This window comes from Podarcis tiliguerta, assembly GCF_965153285.1.
Source record: "Podarcis tiliguerta genome assembly, chromosome: 11".
Classification (NCBI taxonomy): Eukaryota; Metazoa; Chordata; class Lepidosauria; order Squamata; family Lacertidae; genus Podarcis; species Podarcis tiliguerta.
In genome coordinates, this window is record NC_139544.1 from 20,232,060 (window position 1) to 20,250,396 (window position 18,337).

Genomic DNA, 18,337 nt, shown 5'->3' on the forward strand with positions numbered 1-18,337 from the left:
GCATAAGGAAGTTGAAACATCTAAGAAATCTGGATTCAAAGCTGTATCGTGATGACAATAGAAAGAAACAAGTCTTGGAACTTTATGAGTGGCAGAATAAAGTGTGTGCTGCAGATGATGTGAGTTGGAAATCAAAAGCTTTCAAGTTGCATCTTCCCCTTAAGGTAGAAACTTCAGTCACTGTTTGAAAAGTGAAGCACAGACATTAAAACAAATGCGGTCCACAAATCTGCGACGATGGCAGCGCTTAGAAATAACGGGCATATGGCCACTGTATTTTATTCAGCACAACTGGTTCTATATATTGTAAAAAAAAGGCTCAGAACAGCAGGATAAAGGAATTCAAACATTTGCTTGTTTCCAGCCTTTCATTGCCTGATAATTTGCAAAGAGCGAGGTTCCCCCCCGTCTTGTAGTTAATGTTAACTTCTGCCTGGCAGAGGAGATATGTCATTTGGAAGCATTATGATTATAACTTTTTAGTTAAAATCTGATTCATTTAAAACCTTAATAACTGCAATTTATTATGGTGTAGCCAACCCTCTTTGGGTCTGTGAATTCATTATGGCAATGCAACCGTTCAAACAGATTACATCCAGTAATCTGTTCTGTTTATCTTCGGCAAGAGAGGAGATACAGTTAAGGATTTTACATCCATTGTAACCATTTGCAAATGGTTTGCAAAATTGCTAGGAGAAGGGGTTAGAGTTCAATAATAAGACATGTGTGTCTGTTCTCTTATGCTCTTTCTCTTTCTCCAAAGATCACTTTGGGTCAGTTGTGCTTTAACTAGAATAGTGTAGACGTTCTCACACCACTCTGGGATCATACAAACTGTCTCTCCCTGCGGGTCAGTAGTTCTGCATGATTACTGCAAAGCTCAGTGAGTGGTGGAGTACATACCTTGCATTACATCCCAGGCTCAGTTCCTACTATTACAGAATCTCAGATGATCTGAGATGTTAGGCAACCACAGGCAATCTCAGTGGAGAGCACTGGCCTGCATGGATCTTTAATCTAACTTGGTATAGGACAACTTTATATGTTCATAAACATTGCATGATGGCAGTGGCCACAGGGTGCATAGAATCCTAGAGTTGTAAGGGACCGCAGCTAGTCCAACCCCCTGCAATGCAGGAATCTCAACACGCAGCCTCCCATTCAATTGGAAACCGTACCGGACCCTGCTCAGCTTAGCTTTGCAAATGGCATGCCAGATTTCAGAGAACTGCTTTCAAAACGTGCTGTCTATTAGAGCAGACAGTATTGAGCCAGAGGGGACACTGCCTTGACTTTGTGTAAGGCAACTCTTTATAGCTTCACTGCTTTTATGCATCTTCAGTTCCAGGTAAAAATGTGACACAACTGGCCTAGAACATTGAATTGAAAGTGTCCTGGCATGGGACATTTATCTGTTCTGAGCACTGACCGGGATGTGGCGGAATACCACCAACACTGCAGGTGCCACAGCAGATCAAGTAGACACAAATATTGGGTCTTCTGAGGCAACACGTAATGAAATGGTTATATCTGCTTTTATCTGTTTGCTGTGGGAACACTTAGGCAGCGGTTCTCAACCTGTGGGTCCCTAGATGTTGTTGGACTACAACTCCCATCATCCCTGAGTTCTGGCCTTGCTAGCTAGGGGTGATGGGAGTTCAACAACATCTGGGGACCCACATGTTGAGAAAGGCTGACTTAGAGTGATCCTCTTGCTGCTCAAACGCTGTTGTGTGGGCACCACATTCAAGCTGACCGTTAACAGCCATTCCTTCGGAACTTGCTTTCATTGCCATGGTGCTTGATTTGGGCCATCAATAAAAATATCAGAAGATGCTGCAGTTGCTGGGGTTGTTGTCTGGGACCTGGTCCCAGCCCAAATCAACTCAGCTCACAAAACTACTTTTTCAGTTGGATAGCACTGGGCCCTATGAAGAAGAAGAAGAAGAAGAAGAAGAAGAAGAAGAAGAAGAAGAAGAGTTTGGATTTGATATCCCGCTTTATCACTCCCCTTCAGGAGTCTCAAAGCGGCTAACATTCTCCTTTCCCTTCCTCCCCCACAGCAAACACTCTGTGAGGTGAGTGGGGCTGAGAGACTTCAGAGAAGTATGACTGGCCCAAGGTCATCCAGCAGCTGCATGTGGAGGAGCGGAGACGCGAACCCGGTTCCCCAGATTACGAGACTACCGCTCTTAACCACTACACCACACTGGCTCTCTATGATTGTGCATCTAACCGGAAACACCAGTCATGAGATCACATCCAAATAAATTATTGTTGAGTCTGACCAGTAATGAGATAAAGCTACTAAGAACTGCTTGGTTGGCAGACTAGAGCATCTGATAAATCTGGAACCATGTGGAATTACGAGAGTGCTCTAGTGACCAGGTCCCTGTAGAGCCAGCTGTTCATGTTTTTTCTCAGAGTCTACCATTCCAACCTTCTTTGTCCCTTTTAATAGGTACAGCCAAAGTCCAGTTGCAGTATACATATGCAAACAAACATTACCTGCTCCACACAAAATGAGGGGTTTTGGTTGACCTAGGTTAAGAATCTTTTACCATAATTTTTAATTGGATTCAGCATTGTTTACTTGTTTCACCGTTGCCATGCATTGCTCACTAAAGATACCAGCTGTTCCTGAGAGACATACTATGCTAGGATATATTTTGCTTTATTTAGAAAATGTGTCAGATAAGAATGGAAATGACTTAAGGGACAAATTAAAGATTCTGCTTCCCAGCAAAAAAATAACAATGCACATGTCCCACAAAAAATTGAGTCTAAAGATGACTAGGGATTTACTGGTACTATGACACATTTATAGTATGAACTTTCAACTTCCCATATTTGCATTGTTGACACAGGAACTAAATCTAATATAAAGTAGTACCTGCTTTGGGTTGGGTTGCATGATGCATGATGGGTTTGGGTTTTGTGCATGATGCACAAAAACAGATTCCCAACCTCATGCGTCCTCCTGAGGAACAAAGGTAACACGTGTTTTGTCAGCAAGCGAAATTTAGCAAGGAAATTGTATTTCATAGAAATCAACACTCTCGATAATGTCAATAGGAGGACACTGAAAAACATGAAGAATAGTTGAAGGCAGTGTTTGCATTGGCCTATGTGACACTGTCTTAGTAACTGAAACGTGTTAAGAAATGGCACTGTCAGGTAGAAGATAGAAATCAGGGAGCTAAGAACACTGGACTGTTGATTCTGACTGCAACCTTTATTGTAAATGGGATGCAAGAACCTTCTTGGCTTCAGCTGTATTGTATAGAAATATGGGGGAAATGCTGACAGGAAAATGGGCTCTTTGCCCTTCCACCAGCTGATATTGTAAAGGGTACACACCTGAGGAAGAGTATTTTTGCACAGTATCCGAAACTTCAGATTATCCATTTCTTAGGATATTGATGGGAGAAATATGTGCTGCAATATTTTTTTGCTTTGAGTTACATTTTGACATCGGTTGTCAAAAGCTGCAGGCCATGAATCTCTGTCAGCCTTTACATTTCCTGCTTGAAACTATATTTGTTCAAAGAAACCATTAGGCATACCACATATCTAGCATATTTGATTCCTGGAACAAGGAATAAAATAAGAAGAGGATCAGCACGAACTGTACTATCTACTAACCCTCCTAAAATATCTAAGACTATAACAGAACCTCCTTTGTGTATGGCTACGTATGCAGACAAGGATTAATCAATGTTCTGTGTGATTTAAGAGGTATAAATATTAGAGGAACTGTTATAGGTCTTTGAGCTCAATTAGACAAGATGATGGGAAATCCATGATTGGATTTCCCATGTGTATGTTAAGTTATAAGCAACTAAGAGGGCACCCTGAATCACCTTGGAGCCACAGTGCTGCGGAAGGAAGTGTTTAACCCTTCCTTCTTCATCACTTCTTCAGTCACAGTCCTCCCAGGTGTGAATTGCCTATATGAACCCATGTGCTTTCCCCTCATGGGCAAATAGTTTTTGTTGGTGGGATCATATTTATAGGGGAAATGGCATGAGGAGAAATAGCTAAATCTCCTATCCAAGTACTATAGTCCTCACATGATTCACACCTACTGTCAGGAGCTGCTCTGAATTTTTAAAAAAATGAATGTTCAGACCATAAATTCCCTACGGTCCCATCTGATTTTTAACTAGGGTATTCACTTGAAGTTGAATATTCAGCCCAAGATACTTGAGACAAGAAAACCATCCAGTAGGAGTCACAGCTGAGGTGATTTGCTTTCTGGAAGTTTCTATACACCGTATTTGGCATGCTGTAACTACTATTTGCAACTGATTCAGTAAACTAGCTTCCAAGCACCATGGGTTCCTTCTGTGCCCATGGACATTCACTGCAACATCTCCTTCATACCTAAACCCCAGGTAACAGGTGGTAGAAAACTGGAGCTGCTAATGTGTTTCTGTTTTGTTGAGATAGGTATGGTTTTTAGAAGTCAGATATCGGGGACTGGCAGGGCTGTAACAAGAGTGCAATGGAGGCAGGGGGGTCAGAGGCTGACCCAGGAGAGGGGGCCAGTGATTTATGGGGTTTTGTGCCACCCAAGGGGCAGCAGCCCACGGTGGAGGAAGGGGAAGGGTTGGAGCAGTCAAGAGACACAGGAGTGGGGTGCAAGATGTGTCAGAAGCAGGGGGAGAGGCTGTTAAGGCAGCCGAATACCTACTTTCTACTAGTACCAGGAGGGTCTTGAAGAGGCAAGCACAGTGGCAACTTCAGTGTAGAAGTCGTCTCTGGTTGTGTGCGCACACTTTGTCAGGTGAGGGGTGTGTGGTCCCACTGTTGCTTCAACTGCTTTGCCAGGCACGAACCTTTAGAAATTACTGCCAGCTACCTAGGTGGCGCTGTGGGTTAAACCACAGAGCCTAAGTCTTGCCGATCAGAAGGTCGGCGGTTCGAATCCCCACGATGGGGTGAGCTCCCGTTATTCGATCCTAGCTCCTGCCAACCTAGCAGTTCGAAAGCACGCAGTGCAAGTAGATAAATAGGTACCACTCCGGTGGGAAGATAAACAGCGTTTCTGTGCCTTGCTCTGGTTTGCCAGAAGTTGCTTAGTCATGCTGGCCACATGACCGGGAAGCTGTACGCCGGCTCCCTCGGCCAATAAAGCGAGAGTCAGTCACAACTGGACCTAATGGTCAGGGGTCCCTTTATCTTTACCTTTACCTAGATGCTAGAAGCTTGTGCGTGTGTCTTCTGTGTGCCTTAGAAGTTGCCGTAAGTGTGTCAGTTACAACTATTGGCTGTGCTCTTTTATCAGAGACATACCTTAGATATTCTTCAAATAATTTGGCTATTGCTAGAATTACTGTTTTGGGAGTTATTTGGACTCACTGGAAAAGAGTAGAGGCCCATTGTTAGAAGCGCAGAATAAACATAATGCCCTTTCGGCCTCAGGCTGTTGGTGTTAGACAATGGCTGTTTGGACATTACGATAAACCTTGGTTTACCGTGACAAGAATGAGCCAAAGTGAGTTTTATATATTAACCTCAGTTTAGATTCATGTAGGTAGCTGTGTTGGTCTGACGCAGTCAAAATTTAAAAATTGTCCAGTAGCACCTTAGAGACCAAATACCGTATTTTTCGCTCTATAACACGCACCCGACCATAACACGCACGTAGTTTTTAGAGGAGGAAAATCCATAGGCATGCCACCCGTAGGCATTCCCTCCATAACACGCACAGACATTTCCCCTTACTTTTTAGGAGGAAAAAAGTGAGTGTTATGGTGCAAAAAATACGGTAAGTTGGTTCTGGGTATAAGCTTTTGTGTGTATCTGAAGAAGTGTGCATGCACACAAAAGCTTATACCCAGAACAAACTTCAACTAAGTCTCTAAGTTGCTATTGGACAATTTTTTTCATTTTTTTAGTTTATTTTAACCTCACTTTAACTTTCTTCTACAAACTCAAAGCTATCATTAGGCCATAATTTATCATGATGTCCTAATTCAGCCATTGTTTAAAGGAACACTTGATTTAAAGGAGGTGTTTGAGTTTCATATTCAACAAAAGAACTACCTCGCTAACTGTATCCAATATTTACTCTAAAGCTGTAATGCTTACCGTCAGGAACAGGGGGGTGTAGGACTGGGGGGCGGGATCCATTGGCTGCATTCAGTGGGAAGTGTTTGGACAGATCTAGGGAATCTGTTCCCAAGTGTGCTTACCTAGAAAGCCCTTACATTTTGTGGTGGTTCTCATGCTTCTGGAACCTTGTGTACAGCATTCCATGGCCCATGCATGGGAATGTTCTGGCAAAGATAAGTATGCAGCTGTCCTTGCACCTGTCTAAGTGTTCCCTTTTGCAAAGAGGAGCACTGAATCACCATTTGATCCAGATGGATGTGTTGGCCCACGGTCCATCTTCAACAGCTGGATAAGATTTTTTTACAGTCTCCCTGCCGAAAACCATTTCTCCCTGGTGGAAAAATATATTTATGGACGAAAAGCCTCCTATTTATTTTTAAGAGAAGTGTTATAAAATTATGATGGGGTTAGTGCAATCTGTAGAAACTATTATCTTGCAAAACACCAGAGGCTATCCAATGAAACTGATTTACAATAGGCTCCAAGCGAAAGGGCGTATTCTTCGTTTACTGCACAATTAACGTGCACAGTTTGTTGCTATACGATGTGGTGGTGGTGGTCAATAGCTTAGAAAGCTCTTTTTTTAAAAAATGATTAGACCATCATGTGGACAGTAACTCTTGTCAGTAACTTTTGACCGTAGTGGGTGAAATGGAATAGCCATATTCAGGACAGTATGCTTGGATCCAGATTCTAAATACCAGTTATAGCACCAGTCCTGCTTTGCTTTGCTGTTGCTGTCGTCATTAAGATGTTCACAGCTAGAGTGAGTTCTAGACTAGATGTAGCCAACACAGTCTTCTTACTTAAATTCTCTCCACGTCACAAGGAACACTCAGTATAAACATGCACAATGTTTTGTTTATAACAATGACTGTCAAGAAAACAGACAATTTCTTAATAAACTCTAATAATTTTTAAATACATGAAAGGAAGAGCATAGAAACTGCCAGAAAGCTGTCTAACCCTGTTCTTAAACCTACTAAAGACTGCAATCCTAAACCCTCTGAAAACAGGATCCTCTACATACCTTGGACTGAACATATTGGAACTTTGTTGTATGCATAGGGTTGTGTTGCGCAATCCTGTGCTCACTTAAGCCCCACAAAAGTCAACGTGACTTACTTTTTGAGTAGACACGTCCAGTGGTGCCTTTGGTTACATACTTAATTCGTTCTGGAGGTCCATTCTCAACCTGAAACTTAACCGGAAGCACCACTTTAGCTAATGTGGCGTCCTGCTGCTGCTGCGCCGCCACCGCGCGATTTCTGTTCTCATCCTGAAGCAAAGTTCTTGACCCGAAGTACTATTTCTGGGTTAGCGGAGTCTGTAACCTGAAGTGTCTGTAACCTGAAGCATATGTAACCCGAGGTACCACTGTATAGGATTGCAGTATAAACATTCTCTCAACTGCCTAAAACCGCTAGCAGGTTGTTTTTCTTTTTTTTTAAAAAAAAATCCAAATTATTTTTTTCCCTCAATTCCTAAAGAAAAATATGCAAAAGTTTTTTGTTTGTTTGTTTGTTTTTAACAGAGTAGCTGCCTTGTACCAACTGATAGATTCACATTTTCCAAAGGAATGATAACAACCTTGAATAATACATTTGATCTTTACCTGAGTTTACTTCTGTTGGCTGGGCGTTACCATCTGGCTAGTTATGCTCCAACAGGTGTGCATGCATTTCATTAGGAACTAGCTTTATTACGCTTGTAAGTCCTGATCATTTACAGTGCAAACACCTGCAGAGAGTGAGCTCACATACAAAGACCCATTCCCTACATGTGTTCATGGTGTATGCATGGGGACCAGGAGAGAGGCTAATTGGCACATGTGATGTTGGAAGTGTGTACAGTCATATCTCGTGTTGCATTAGGTTCACATTGCATCTTTCCGGCTTGCAAACACTGCAAACCCGGAAGTGTTTTCGGAAGGGTTTCGTCGCATGCGCAGAAGCGTTCTATGTGCTTCGCACATGCACAGAAGCACTGTATCATGCTCCACGCTTGCATAGAAGCGCCGCTCTAGTTGTGGACTTTTCAGTGTGCAAACGGCACCCCAGAACGGATTGTGTCCGCAACTAGAGGTACCACTGTAGTTGCTTGTACACTGCGAATTCGTGAGTAAGATGTTTGAATAGGGCTGACGAGTGACTTCAAATCTAGATTAAAAGCATTAAAATTCACTGTATTTACAGACTGCAATATGTTTCAACTATGTATGCAAAAACCCAAGGATTTACCCAAATGCCCTTCTTCTCCCCTCTTTTTCTTGAAAAGCACCTGTACTTCACATCGAAATATCACTTCCAGGATTCAAGCCAAAGGGTGGTATTCAATTGTGTTTTACTCAGAGTAGACACATTAGAATTGGTGGATAAGTCTTAAGTCTGGTCCATTCATTTCATTTGAGCCTATTTTAAGATAAAGTTGGTAGGAAGCTGCTGTAATCTGATGAGGAGGGTAATATAGCAGAAATGGATTTCTTTTGTACAGAACTCCATTAGCAAGTCACTTTGCACTTTCCTGAGACTATCACAAAGATGGTTCTGTAACAGTGGAATGGGCCTAGGTCACCTGCGGCTTTCAGAGAATACTGTGATAATAGTAGAATAGTGCCTTATAGAGAATAGTAGAGAGTTAGAAGGGAATCTGTGGCCTTTTAGATGTTACTAGACTAGAACTCCCATCATTGTTTACCGTTGGCCATGGTCTTAACACCTGGAGGGCCACAAGTTCTTCTACCTTTGAGCTTTTTTCATCTAAACACCTCTCTAGTCACTTTACAGGAATGCCACCCAAGCCCGGGTATATCTGAAATTACGCTAAGCTGAAGGCAGCTGGCAAACTGTGAAGAGTTTGATCTGTTTTCCTTTTCTCACACTTGCATAAAGAAAGACTCCTGCTGGAGCTCCTTCACACTTTACAGTTTTCAACGCGCACTTAAAACATCCTAGGTGCACAGCTAGAAACATTAATGGAAGAAGCATGTTTGCAGACACAAATGTTGTACTCCTCAGGGAGCTTTGATTGGCTGTGGCTCCCAGAAAAGTGTCTGTTGTTGTTGTTTAGTTGTTTAGTCGTGTCCGACTCTTCCCGACCCCATGGACCAGAGCACACCAGGCACTCCTGTCTTCCCCTGCCTCCCGCAGTTTGGTCCAACTCATGTTTGTAGCTTCGAGAATGCTGTCCAACCATCTTGTCCTCCGTCGTCCCCTTCTCCTTGTGCCCTCCATCTTTCCCAACATCAGGGTCTTTTCCAGGGAGTCTTCTCTTCTCATTAGGTGGCCAAAGTATTGGAGCCTCAGCTTCAGGATCTGTCCTTCCAGTAATACTCAGGGCTAATTTCCTTCAAAATGGGTAGGTTTGATCTTCTTGCAGTCCATGGGACTCTCAAGAGTCTCCTCCAGCACCAGAATTCAAAAGCGTCAATTCTTCGGCGATCAGCCTTCTTTATGGTCCAGCTCTCACTTCCATACATCACTACTGGGAAAACCATGGCTTTAACTATATGGACCTTTGTTGGCAAGGTGATGTCTCTGCTTTTTAAAATGCTGTCTAGGTTTGTCATTGCTTTCCTCCCAAGAAGCAGGCGTCTTTTAATTTTGTGACTGCTGTCACCATCTGCAGTTATCATGGAGCCCAAGAAAGTAAAATCTCTCACTGCCTCCATTTCTTCCCCTTCTATTTGCCAGGAGGTGATGGGACCAGTGGCCATGATCTTAGTTTTTTTGATGTTGAGCTTCAAACCATATTTTTGTGTCCGTAGTTGGTGGCAAATATGCAAATACACCTGAAACTACATAAAGTGTGAAATAGTTCTTAGTTAAATGATACTAAGAGAAAGGGCAAACTAAGCACACTATGTAATGCAAGTAATTACTTTAGTTGGAAGCTCCTTTTCAACATCTTTGCACAAAACTGCAGAAAGTTGAGCAAGAAGAACGATGCAGGATATATCACACACACCTGGTTTTTCTTTATAAATCCCTAAAGTGGAGAGGCCAAGATTTATCAGCTCTGTTTCAAAGCTTCTCCTCATAGAACGCTCACAGTTAGGTAGTTGATGGTGTGGTGACAGGGAGCAGCATAAAGCATCTATTTTTCTCCTATAGAGACTTGCCATGAGCCATGCTCAGTTTGAATGATCAGCCTAGTCCTATGGGTGAAAAAGCTCCACAGCTTGATGCATTTCTCCTAGATAAGCTGGTGTCCTTCTGTATTTCTAGAATAGCTGCAGGTTTGTCCAAAGTGCTTAGGGATTATGGGGAAATGGTTGGTACTTAATTGAATTATCCTGAAATGGACTCACAGAGGTTGAAGGAAAAGGTTGGCACCGAATATGAAACTTAAATCTAAAAATTGCATCTTCAAAGGGCCCTGTGTGAGGAGGAGGGTAGAGAGGGTGGGAGGCTGGGGAAAACTTCAGGTGAGAGCTGGCAGGATTCACTCTTCTGTGTGTGAATAAAGGTTAAGATTTAATTTGGATGGAGGGCTCTGTAATTTCCTTTCCTTCTTTCTCTTCTTTCCTTCTTTCATTCCTTTCCTTCTTTTTGCTTTTTTCTATTTTTCTTTTCTAGATTAGTGTGATTTTTTTTATTAATTTTCACAAAATTATAAATGAACAAAACAAACAAACAGACATAAATCATAATCTTATTAAAAATTATACTTATTAACATTGTTAAGTGACGTCCCCTTGGTTGGATTTCCATGCATATCCATTTTAGATTAGTGTGATTTTTATTGTGTTTTATGTTGAAAACTTTTAATAAAACTTGGTGTTTTTTTCAAAAATGCCATCTTCGGCTCCTCTTAAGTTTTAATGAACCATTATTATTTAAATGCATTTCAGCGTTCCCTTTTTATTTTGTAGCTGTTTAATATGGTGCAGTTCCATTTTAACTTTGATGAAACACTAGAGGACCCTACTGCACATTTACAGACACTTCAAGGTCCAATTTTAACATGTGTGGCTAAGTTACATAAGCACATAAGGTGAGCCTTTTGGATCAGGCCAATGGCGCATCTAGTCCAGCATCCTATGCTCACAGAGGTCAACCAAGATACCCGTGGGAAGCCTGCAAGTAGGACCCGAGTGCAACAACACTCTGCTCATCAGTGGTTCCCAATAAGTGCACAGAAACACCTTTATCTTCCCACCGCAGTGGTACCTATTTATTTACTTGTGTTGGTATGCTCACCTTATGTGCTTATAGTCCAAGTCACTTTGCTCTGTCCCAGCTCCTGCCAACCTAGCATTCGAAAGCATACCAACACAAATAAATAAATAGGTACCACTGCTGCTTAAGGTAGATATTTGGCAGAAAGTGGGGTTAGAAGTTTTATAAACAAGTGTGTTTCTCGTGTAGAATATGACAACCCAGCAGTTTTTCTTCTGTATTTTCCTGTGTGTGTGTGTGTGTGTGTGTGGTTTTCAGATTAAAGTTTTACAATCACATAGCCAACATGCAACATAAAAACAGATTCCAAAGAATCTCCTGGACTTCCATCCTCCCCTTGGTGGGTCCTATTGTTAAATCATTTACTCCTGCATTTATTAATTTATTTATTTGATAATCAAATCTTTTACATCTCCATTATGTCCAAAATTCACCACTAAGTGTTATTCCAATAACAGAAGTGTTATTCCAATCCTACAAGAAATTTAGCTGTTTACAATGATTTTTAAGATAAATTATAAATTTTCCCCATTCCTTATTACAATTTTGGTCTTCCTGATTTCTGATTCCTCTGGTCATTTTTGCCATTTCGGCATAATCCATCAACTTAATCTGCCATTCTTTTCTGGTAGGGACTTTATCTTCTTTCCATCTCTGGGCCAATAACATCTGTGCAGCCGTGGTCGCATACATAAATAGTCTTTTCTGCTCCCTTGGGATTTCAGTGCCTAGAATTCCTAAAATAAAGGCTTTGGGGTTTTTTTTTAAAAGAAAAGGTTATTTTAAACATTTTTTCAACTCATGTATCATTTTTCTTCTGTATGTTCATAGCTGGTGCTACTAGCTGGTGTGGGTGTCATTGGTTCTACTGTAGCTTACACCAACGTTTATTGGATTGTAGTTAAATAAGGTTTACTCAGAGTAGATCCATTGAAAGTAGTAGACCTAAGTTCGTCATGTCTATTTCAAAGTGTCTACTCTGAGCAGGACTAGCATTGGACACAGCCCATTGGCTCAGAGATTGATGCTCAATTTCAGAGATAACATATAAAACCAGACTTTTAAAAAGCTGTATGTTCAAATAAAAATAAGCACGTAGAGACCACAGTAATTTATCTTGCCTTTCTGAGGTTCCCAGTGGCATACTACGGAACAGCTGTCCCACCTCCTTGATTGTAATAGAATGTAGTGTTTTGTTTTAAAAGTATATATCTGGATCTCAAAATTAATTACTTCAGTGTTTCCAACTGGATAAATGATTAAGAACCAATTGTGAAATTACACTCTGAAATGAAACACTCAGGGCTTGTTAATGCTTTTCTTGGCATGAGGAAAGGACATATAGGTCTCTAATATTAAATGGTGTTTCAAAAGGGCAAGTTAGCACTTTGTTTGCCAAATGGACTTTCAAAAGCTGTCTTTGGTTACAAAGCTTGACTGTCTTTGTGTAAATCATGGAGCGGCTACAGTAAAATAGCTTTGTTCGAAAAGATAATCTCTGGCAGGCAGCATCAAAGGTTTGAAATTCTGGAAAGGGTGAAAAGAAATCCCTGCTTTTACACTGATTTATCCTGTAGGTCAGCAGCACCTCTGTGAAATTTGCCTGGGAATTATGGGATAGTTGCTGTGTTGGGGGGGGGGACGTCCACCCTTTCACTGAATCAAAAGTTTTCTGCTTTTAAAAATTATTTTTATTTAACAATGAAAAAGAAGACATGCCTAGAATTCAGCAGGTGGGAGATGAGAGTGAAGTTACTGCTTTTAGGGAGTTTTACTGCAATTTGGAGCATTGGTTTTTATAGTATCAAAATTTATGAGTTCATATTTTTATGGTATAGTCTCATGACACATTCACTGTGCTCCATCATGCCCTGTTCCCCGTGTTGCTGTTCTTGATTTACAACTCGTGTGACTATGAATCATTCTCCTGGAAGGTCCCTTAATCCCTTGATAAACCTAAATAATGTGTAGTGTTTTTAATTTATGAGCTGAGCCATCTTATACCTAGAAGAAGGAGCATTTGCCTAAAACTTTGGTCAGCGATCAGTGGATTTAGATGTGTCTCATCTAAGTGCTATATAACACTGCGCACTCACAGGATTGTATATGTGACCTCCACATGGAGGGAACGAAGGATAGTCTCTTTCTAAAATGCATTTATTACATATTACATTTATTTCCAACCTTCCTTCCATGTTGGACCACAGGGCATCATACATAAGAGTTCCCTGTCCGTTTCCTGCCCAGATCCAGACCCAGTTTATACTTTAGCAGCATTGCTGCAGTATGTGCCTTCAGGAGATAATCTAAACTCCTGCTGCCTAGTTTTCTGTGTAGACGGCTTTTTTGGTTTGTATGGGGAAACATTTGTTTTTGTTTGTTTGTTTGACCCATTTTGTACGCTGCTTAACACCGTAGTCTCTAAGCTGTGCGTTCAGTGAGGTTTCAAAACAGATACAGAAGAGGAAATAAGTTTTAATTCGCCATAAAATTGTGTGAACCCTACTCCTGCCAACCTAGCAGTTCGAAAGCACGTCAAAGTGCAAGTAGATAAAAAGGTACCGCTCCGGCGGGAAGGTAAACGGTGTTTCCGTGCGCTGCTCTGGTTCGCCAGAAGCGGCTTAGTCATGCCGGCCACATGATCCAGAAGCTGTACGCCGGCTCCCTCGGCCAATAAAGCAAGATGAGTGCCGCAACCCCAGAGTGGGTCACGACTGGACCTAATAGTCAGGGGTCCCTTTACCTTTACCTTTACCTTTACCTTTACTTAACAGAGTGAAATGGCATAGCAGTTTAAGTCAAATGTTGCCCCGCCTCTCAAGAGCCAGGGTTTGGTAGTGGTTAAAGTGTTGGAGGAGCATGGTTCAAATTCCCACTCGGCCATGAAGCTCACTGGGTGTCCCTTGGGCCAGCTACTCACTCACTCTCGGTCTGTCCTACCTCACAGGATTGTTGTAAGGATAAAATGGGGACGACGAGGAAAGGTGGGGTGTCAATGTCATAACTATTCAATCAATGCCAATGTATTCATGATTTACGTAAAGTCATCACAACCAATACAGTGGTATCTCGGGTTAAGTACTTAATTCGTTCCGGAGGTTCGTACTTAACCTGAAACTGTTCTTAACCTAAAGCACCACTTTAGCTAATGGGGCCTCCTGCTGCTGCCGCGCCGTCGGAGCACAATTTCTGTTCTCATTCTGAAGCAAAGTTCTTAAGCTGAAGCACTATTTCTGGGTTAGCGGAGTCTGTAACCTGAAGCGTATGTAACCCGAGGTACCACTGTATAATTAAAACCCAGTTCTTAGGGAGAACTAGGTGTCAGAGGACAAAAGGTGTAGTTTTTTGAGCAGAGTAAAAACCAGCAGTGAGGAGAGGAAGCGAAAGTACTCACTGATAGCTTGCAGCATCTTCTGGTCTTTTTTTTTATTTTTTAAGATGTTGGTGCCACTATATGTTAGAGCCCAATGAGGCCTGCTGTCAGGGTGGTTTTCCTCTTCTGAAATGAACATATTTATTATTTTATAGTGGATGCCTTGAAGGGCAGGAGAGCCCCCTTTGTTCCTTGTAGGCTGTCCAAGGCCTATTTTTGTTTGTAGTGGCTAAATGCGAGTTGATGGAAAGCTCTTATGCCCTCGTTTGTCTTTCACAGGGTGAATTGAAGATATAGTCTCCCAGCTGAACTACTATGAGGTCAGAAGCCTTGCTGCTATATTTCACACTGCTACACTTTGCTGGGGCTGATTTCCCAGAAGATCCTGAACCAATCAGTATTTCGCATGGCAACTGTGAGTATGAAAGGCAGGGAAACTGCGCTTAGATTTCTTGTCCCCCAAGTTTCAAGTCATGGCTTATTGGTCAGTGAGATTTAAATTTGTGAGTACTACGCTCTTGTTTCCTCCTGCGTCTCCTTAGACCTATTTTTCCTTTATCCGAGACCCTCCAAGTGTCCCTATTTTCCAGTGACATTCCCAGATTTACAGAAGCCATCCAGGCTTTTTTTATTTGCTCCCGGAATGTCCTGCCCTTCCTTAGGACATCCCTGTTTTCAACGGAGTAATGTTGGCGGATATGGACTTATCCGACCCCCGAGCCATCTGAAGGCAGCCCTGTATAGGAAAGCTTTTTAATGTTTAGTGTTTTATTTTGTGTTTATATATTTTGGAAGCTGCCCAGAGTGGCTGGGGCAACCCAGTCAAATGGTGGGGTATAAATAGTAACATTATTATTATCACAGTCATATCTTGGATCTCAAATGCCTTGGCTCCCGAACAAATCAGCTCCCAAATGATCGAAACCCTGAAGTGAGTGTTCTGGTTTTCGAACAATTTTCGGAAGCCAAACATCCGGCTTCCTGCAGCCAATCAGAAGCTGTGCGTTGGTTTCCAAACATTTTAGAAGTCGAATGGACGGATTCTGTTCAACTTCCAAGGTACAACTGTTGTTGTTATTATTATCATTATTGAATAGTGTGTCCCTATTTGCAATGGAGAATATGTTGGAGGGTATGCTATTCCACATGCTAACCCTATCCATTTGCTACAAACCAGTAAACAAAAACTTGCTTTGAATGCAAGAGAGCGAGTTCCCACACCTGCTTTTGGTCGTATCTCAACCCACTGTCCTCTTCAACCTGGTACCTCTCTCTTTCAACAACAAAAATGCCACTTTTCATGAAACAGCTCAACCGACAATTTGTGAAGTACTGTTTCTATGAACGTCCTTTCAGTGGTGCTCAAACCAGAATTAGCCATGTCTTAGTATGAGCAATAGGGGGACGCGGGTGGCGCTGTGGGTTAAAGCCTCAGTGCCTAGGGCTTGCCGATCGAAAGGTCGGCGGTTCGAATCCCCGCGGCGGGGTGCGCTCCCGCTGTTCGGTCCCAGCGCCTGCCAACCTAGCAGTTCGAAAGCACCCCTGGGTGCAAGTAGATAAATAGGGACCGCTTACTAGCGGGAAGGTAAATGGCGTTTCCGTGTGCGGCTCTGGCTCGCCAGAGCAGCGATGTCACACTGGCCACGTGACCCGGAACTGTCTTTGGACAGCGCTGGCCCTTGGCCTCTTTGAGTGAGATGGGCGCACAACCCTAGAGTCTGTCAAGACTGGCCCGTACGGGCAGGGGTACCTTTACCTTTACCTTTAGTATGAGCAATTAGATGTACCACAGACAAATCCTTAACAAGATAACCAAATTCTGGGGGGAAACACACCATTTAGCACAGAAATGATGCATATGCTAAATTGCTGTGTGTGCGCGCATGCGTACTCCATTTTTGCAGTTGTAATGTAAAACTGAATTTAGAAAGAAATAGTTTCCATTCTAGACCAGCTCTTGGTGGCAGCCTGCCTGGAAGCAGATCAGCATAATATTCTCTTGCCCATCAGGATTTAGATGTGTAAATGAGGAAACCTTTCACAGTATCTGGCTGTACAATGCCAGTCAAAAGTGGTTCTAGTAAAAAATTCCCTTTTAGTTTCTACAGTGTACTGAAGTGCTTTGAGCCACATCACCAAATCTATAACTTGTAGTATTCGAGCAATATTAGCTCCATCGAAATGGGATAACGAATGGGGAGCAAAAGTCTTCATTGCTTTGATAAACCTAAACTAATGGAAGAAAAGGTACAAGGAGAATCCAGGGAACATGGAAGCCTATATTTGTTTCTTCTTGGCTACATACTTACAAACTGTACACTCAACCAGTTCTGAAGAAACAGTTGCAGTCTAAAGCCAAGGAGGTCCAAAATTAGGCTATTTTTTTTGCCAAAATGCAAGAACTGCATAATTTGCACATGAAGTTAAGTTTCCACTCTAGAGTTATACTTGTTGATCATCAGTTTCACATCTCTGTACTACAGTGTATATTTATGTAGCTGTTTTTAAATCTCCTGTTGGGTTACCGGGAACAATCAAACCCACCAATCAGACTTAGCCTTTAGTACCATCTGGGTGTGTCTAAAACTGCCAGATAATATAAATTTCTCTCAGTGCTACCCCTGTAACTGAACAATGGATTCAGCATTCAAGACAATTAGGATGTACTGAGTTTCTACCTTCACTGTTTGTCAAAATTATAGGTAAGTGGATTAGAGGTATAATCTAGCTATGGCAATAGGCCAAAATGCTGACACCTTCGTCCTAGAGTCCATTAAAATCACTATGGCTTATTTCCTGGAAGATATATTTAGGTTTACAATATAATTTCATTTTCATGGTGTAATTGACAGTGTGCGCTTCCCAAATTAGAATCGGAAATAACAATTCTTTTGTCATATTGTCTGGTCATCCTGAAATATTTCATAGCAGAGGAATGGGCACGCATACATCCATACATCCACTCAGTTATAACATGCCAGGCAGACAATCCACATGGAGGTAGACTCCACAAAATAAAAATAAAAATATTTTACAAACTAGGTTCCATGTGAAGTGCCTGCACTGCATTTTATTTTATTTTATTTTATTTTATTTTATTTTATTTTATTTTATTTATGTTATGTTATGTTATGTTATGTTATTTTATTTTATTTTATTTTATTTTATTTTATTTATATATATTTTTTGCGACAGAGGACACAGGGAACTCTTCAGTCATGTAAAGAGGTCACCAGCCCAGTAAGGGACTTGATAACACAATTTGAGAATCCCTGATTTTGATGGTGTTAGGGTTCATCCAGTGGTCCACACATTTTTTTTTTTGCCAATTAATTTTTTGAATTTATAACACATCAATGCCAAATTAAAAGTAATTTGAGACTTCTTCTTTTTTCAAAAACTGGCTTTCCACTCTCTCTCTCTCAGATATTTCCATTTCTTCCCCTTTTGCATGCTGCTTATTTTACAGATTTGACATCCTTTTTTTTTTTAGCAAATTCCTCAATCCTCAGCTGTCCCTTTACCAACTCCTGCATATAGCTAAAACAAAATTATATCAAATAACAACAAGGTTATACATTAATTTAAAGGTTATAGTTATTTAAATCTTTCATTCTTCTTTCTAACTTGCATGCAACTACATTTTCTATCTCCGGTAGTTTCC

General features: G+C 41.5%; 1 protein-coding gene across 8 annotated transcripts in view; it reads left to right on the forward strand.

Moving 5' to 3' along the window:
- SEMA6A (semaphorin 6A) overlaps positions 1-18,337 on the forward strand; it is a 179,075-nt gene that overhangs the window by 77,038 nt on the left and 83,700 nt on the right. For all 8 annotated transcript variants that reach the window (XM_083403729.1, XM_083403733.1, XM_083403728.1 and 5 more), the window contains exon 2: positions 14,953-15,088. In XM_083403729.1, coding sequence (XP_083259855.1) covers positions 14,989-15,088 — 100 coding nt within the window. In that variant the 5' untranslated portion in view covers positions 14,953-14,988. The remainder of the gene's footprint in view (positions 1-14,952; positions 15,089-18,337) is intronic.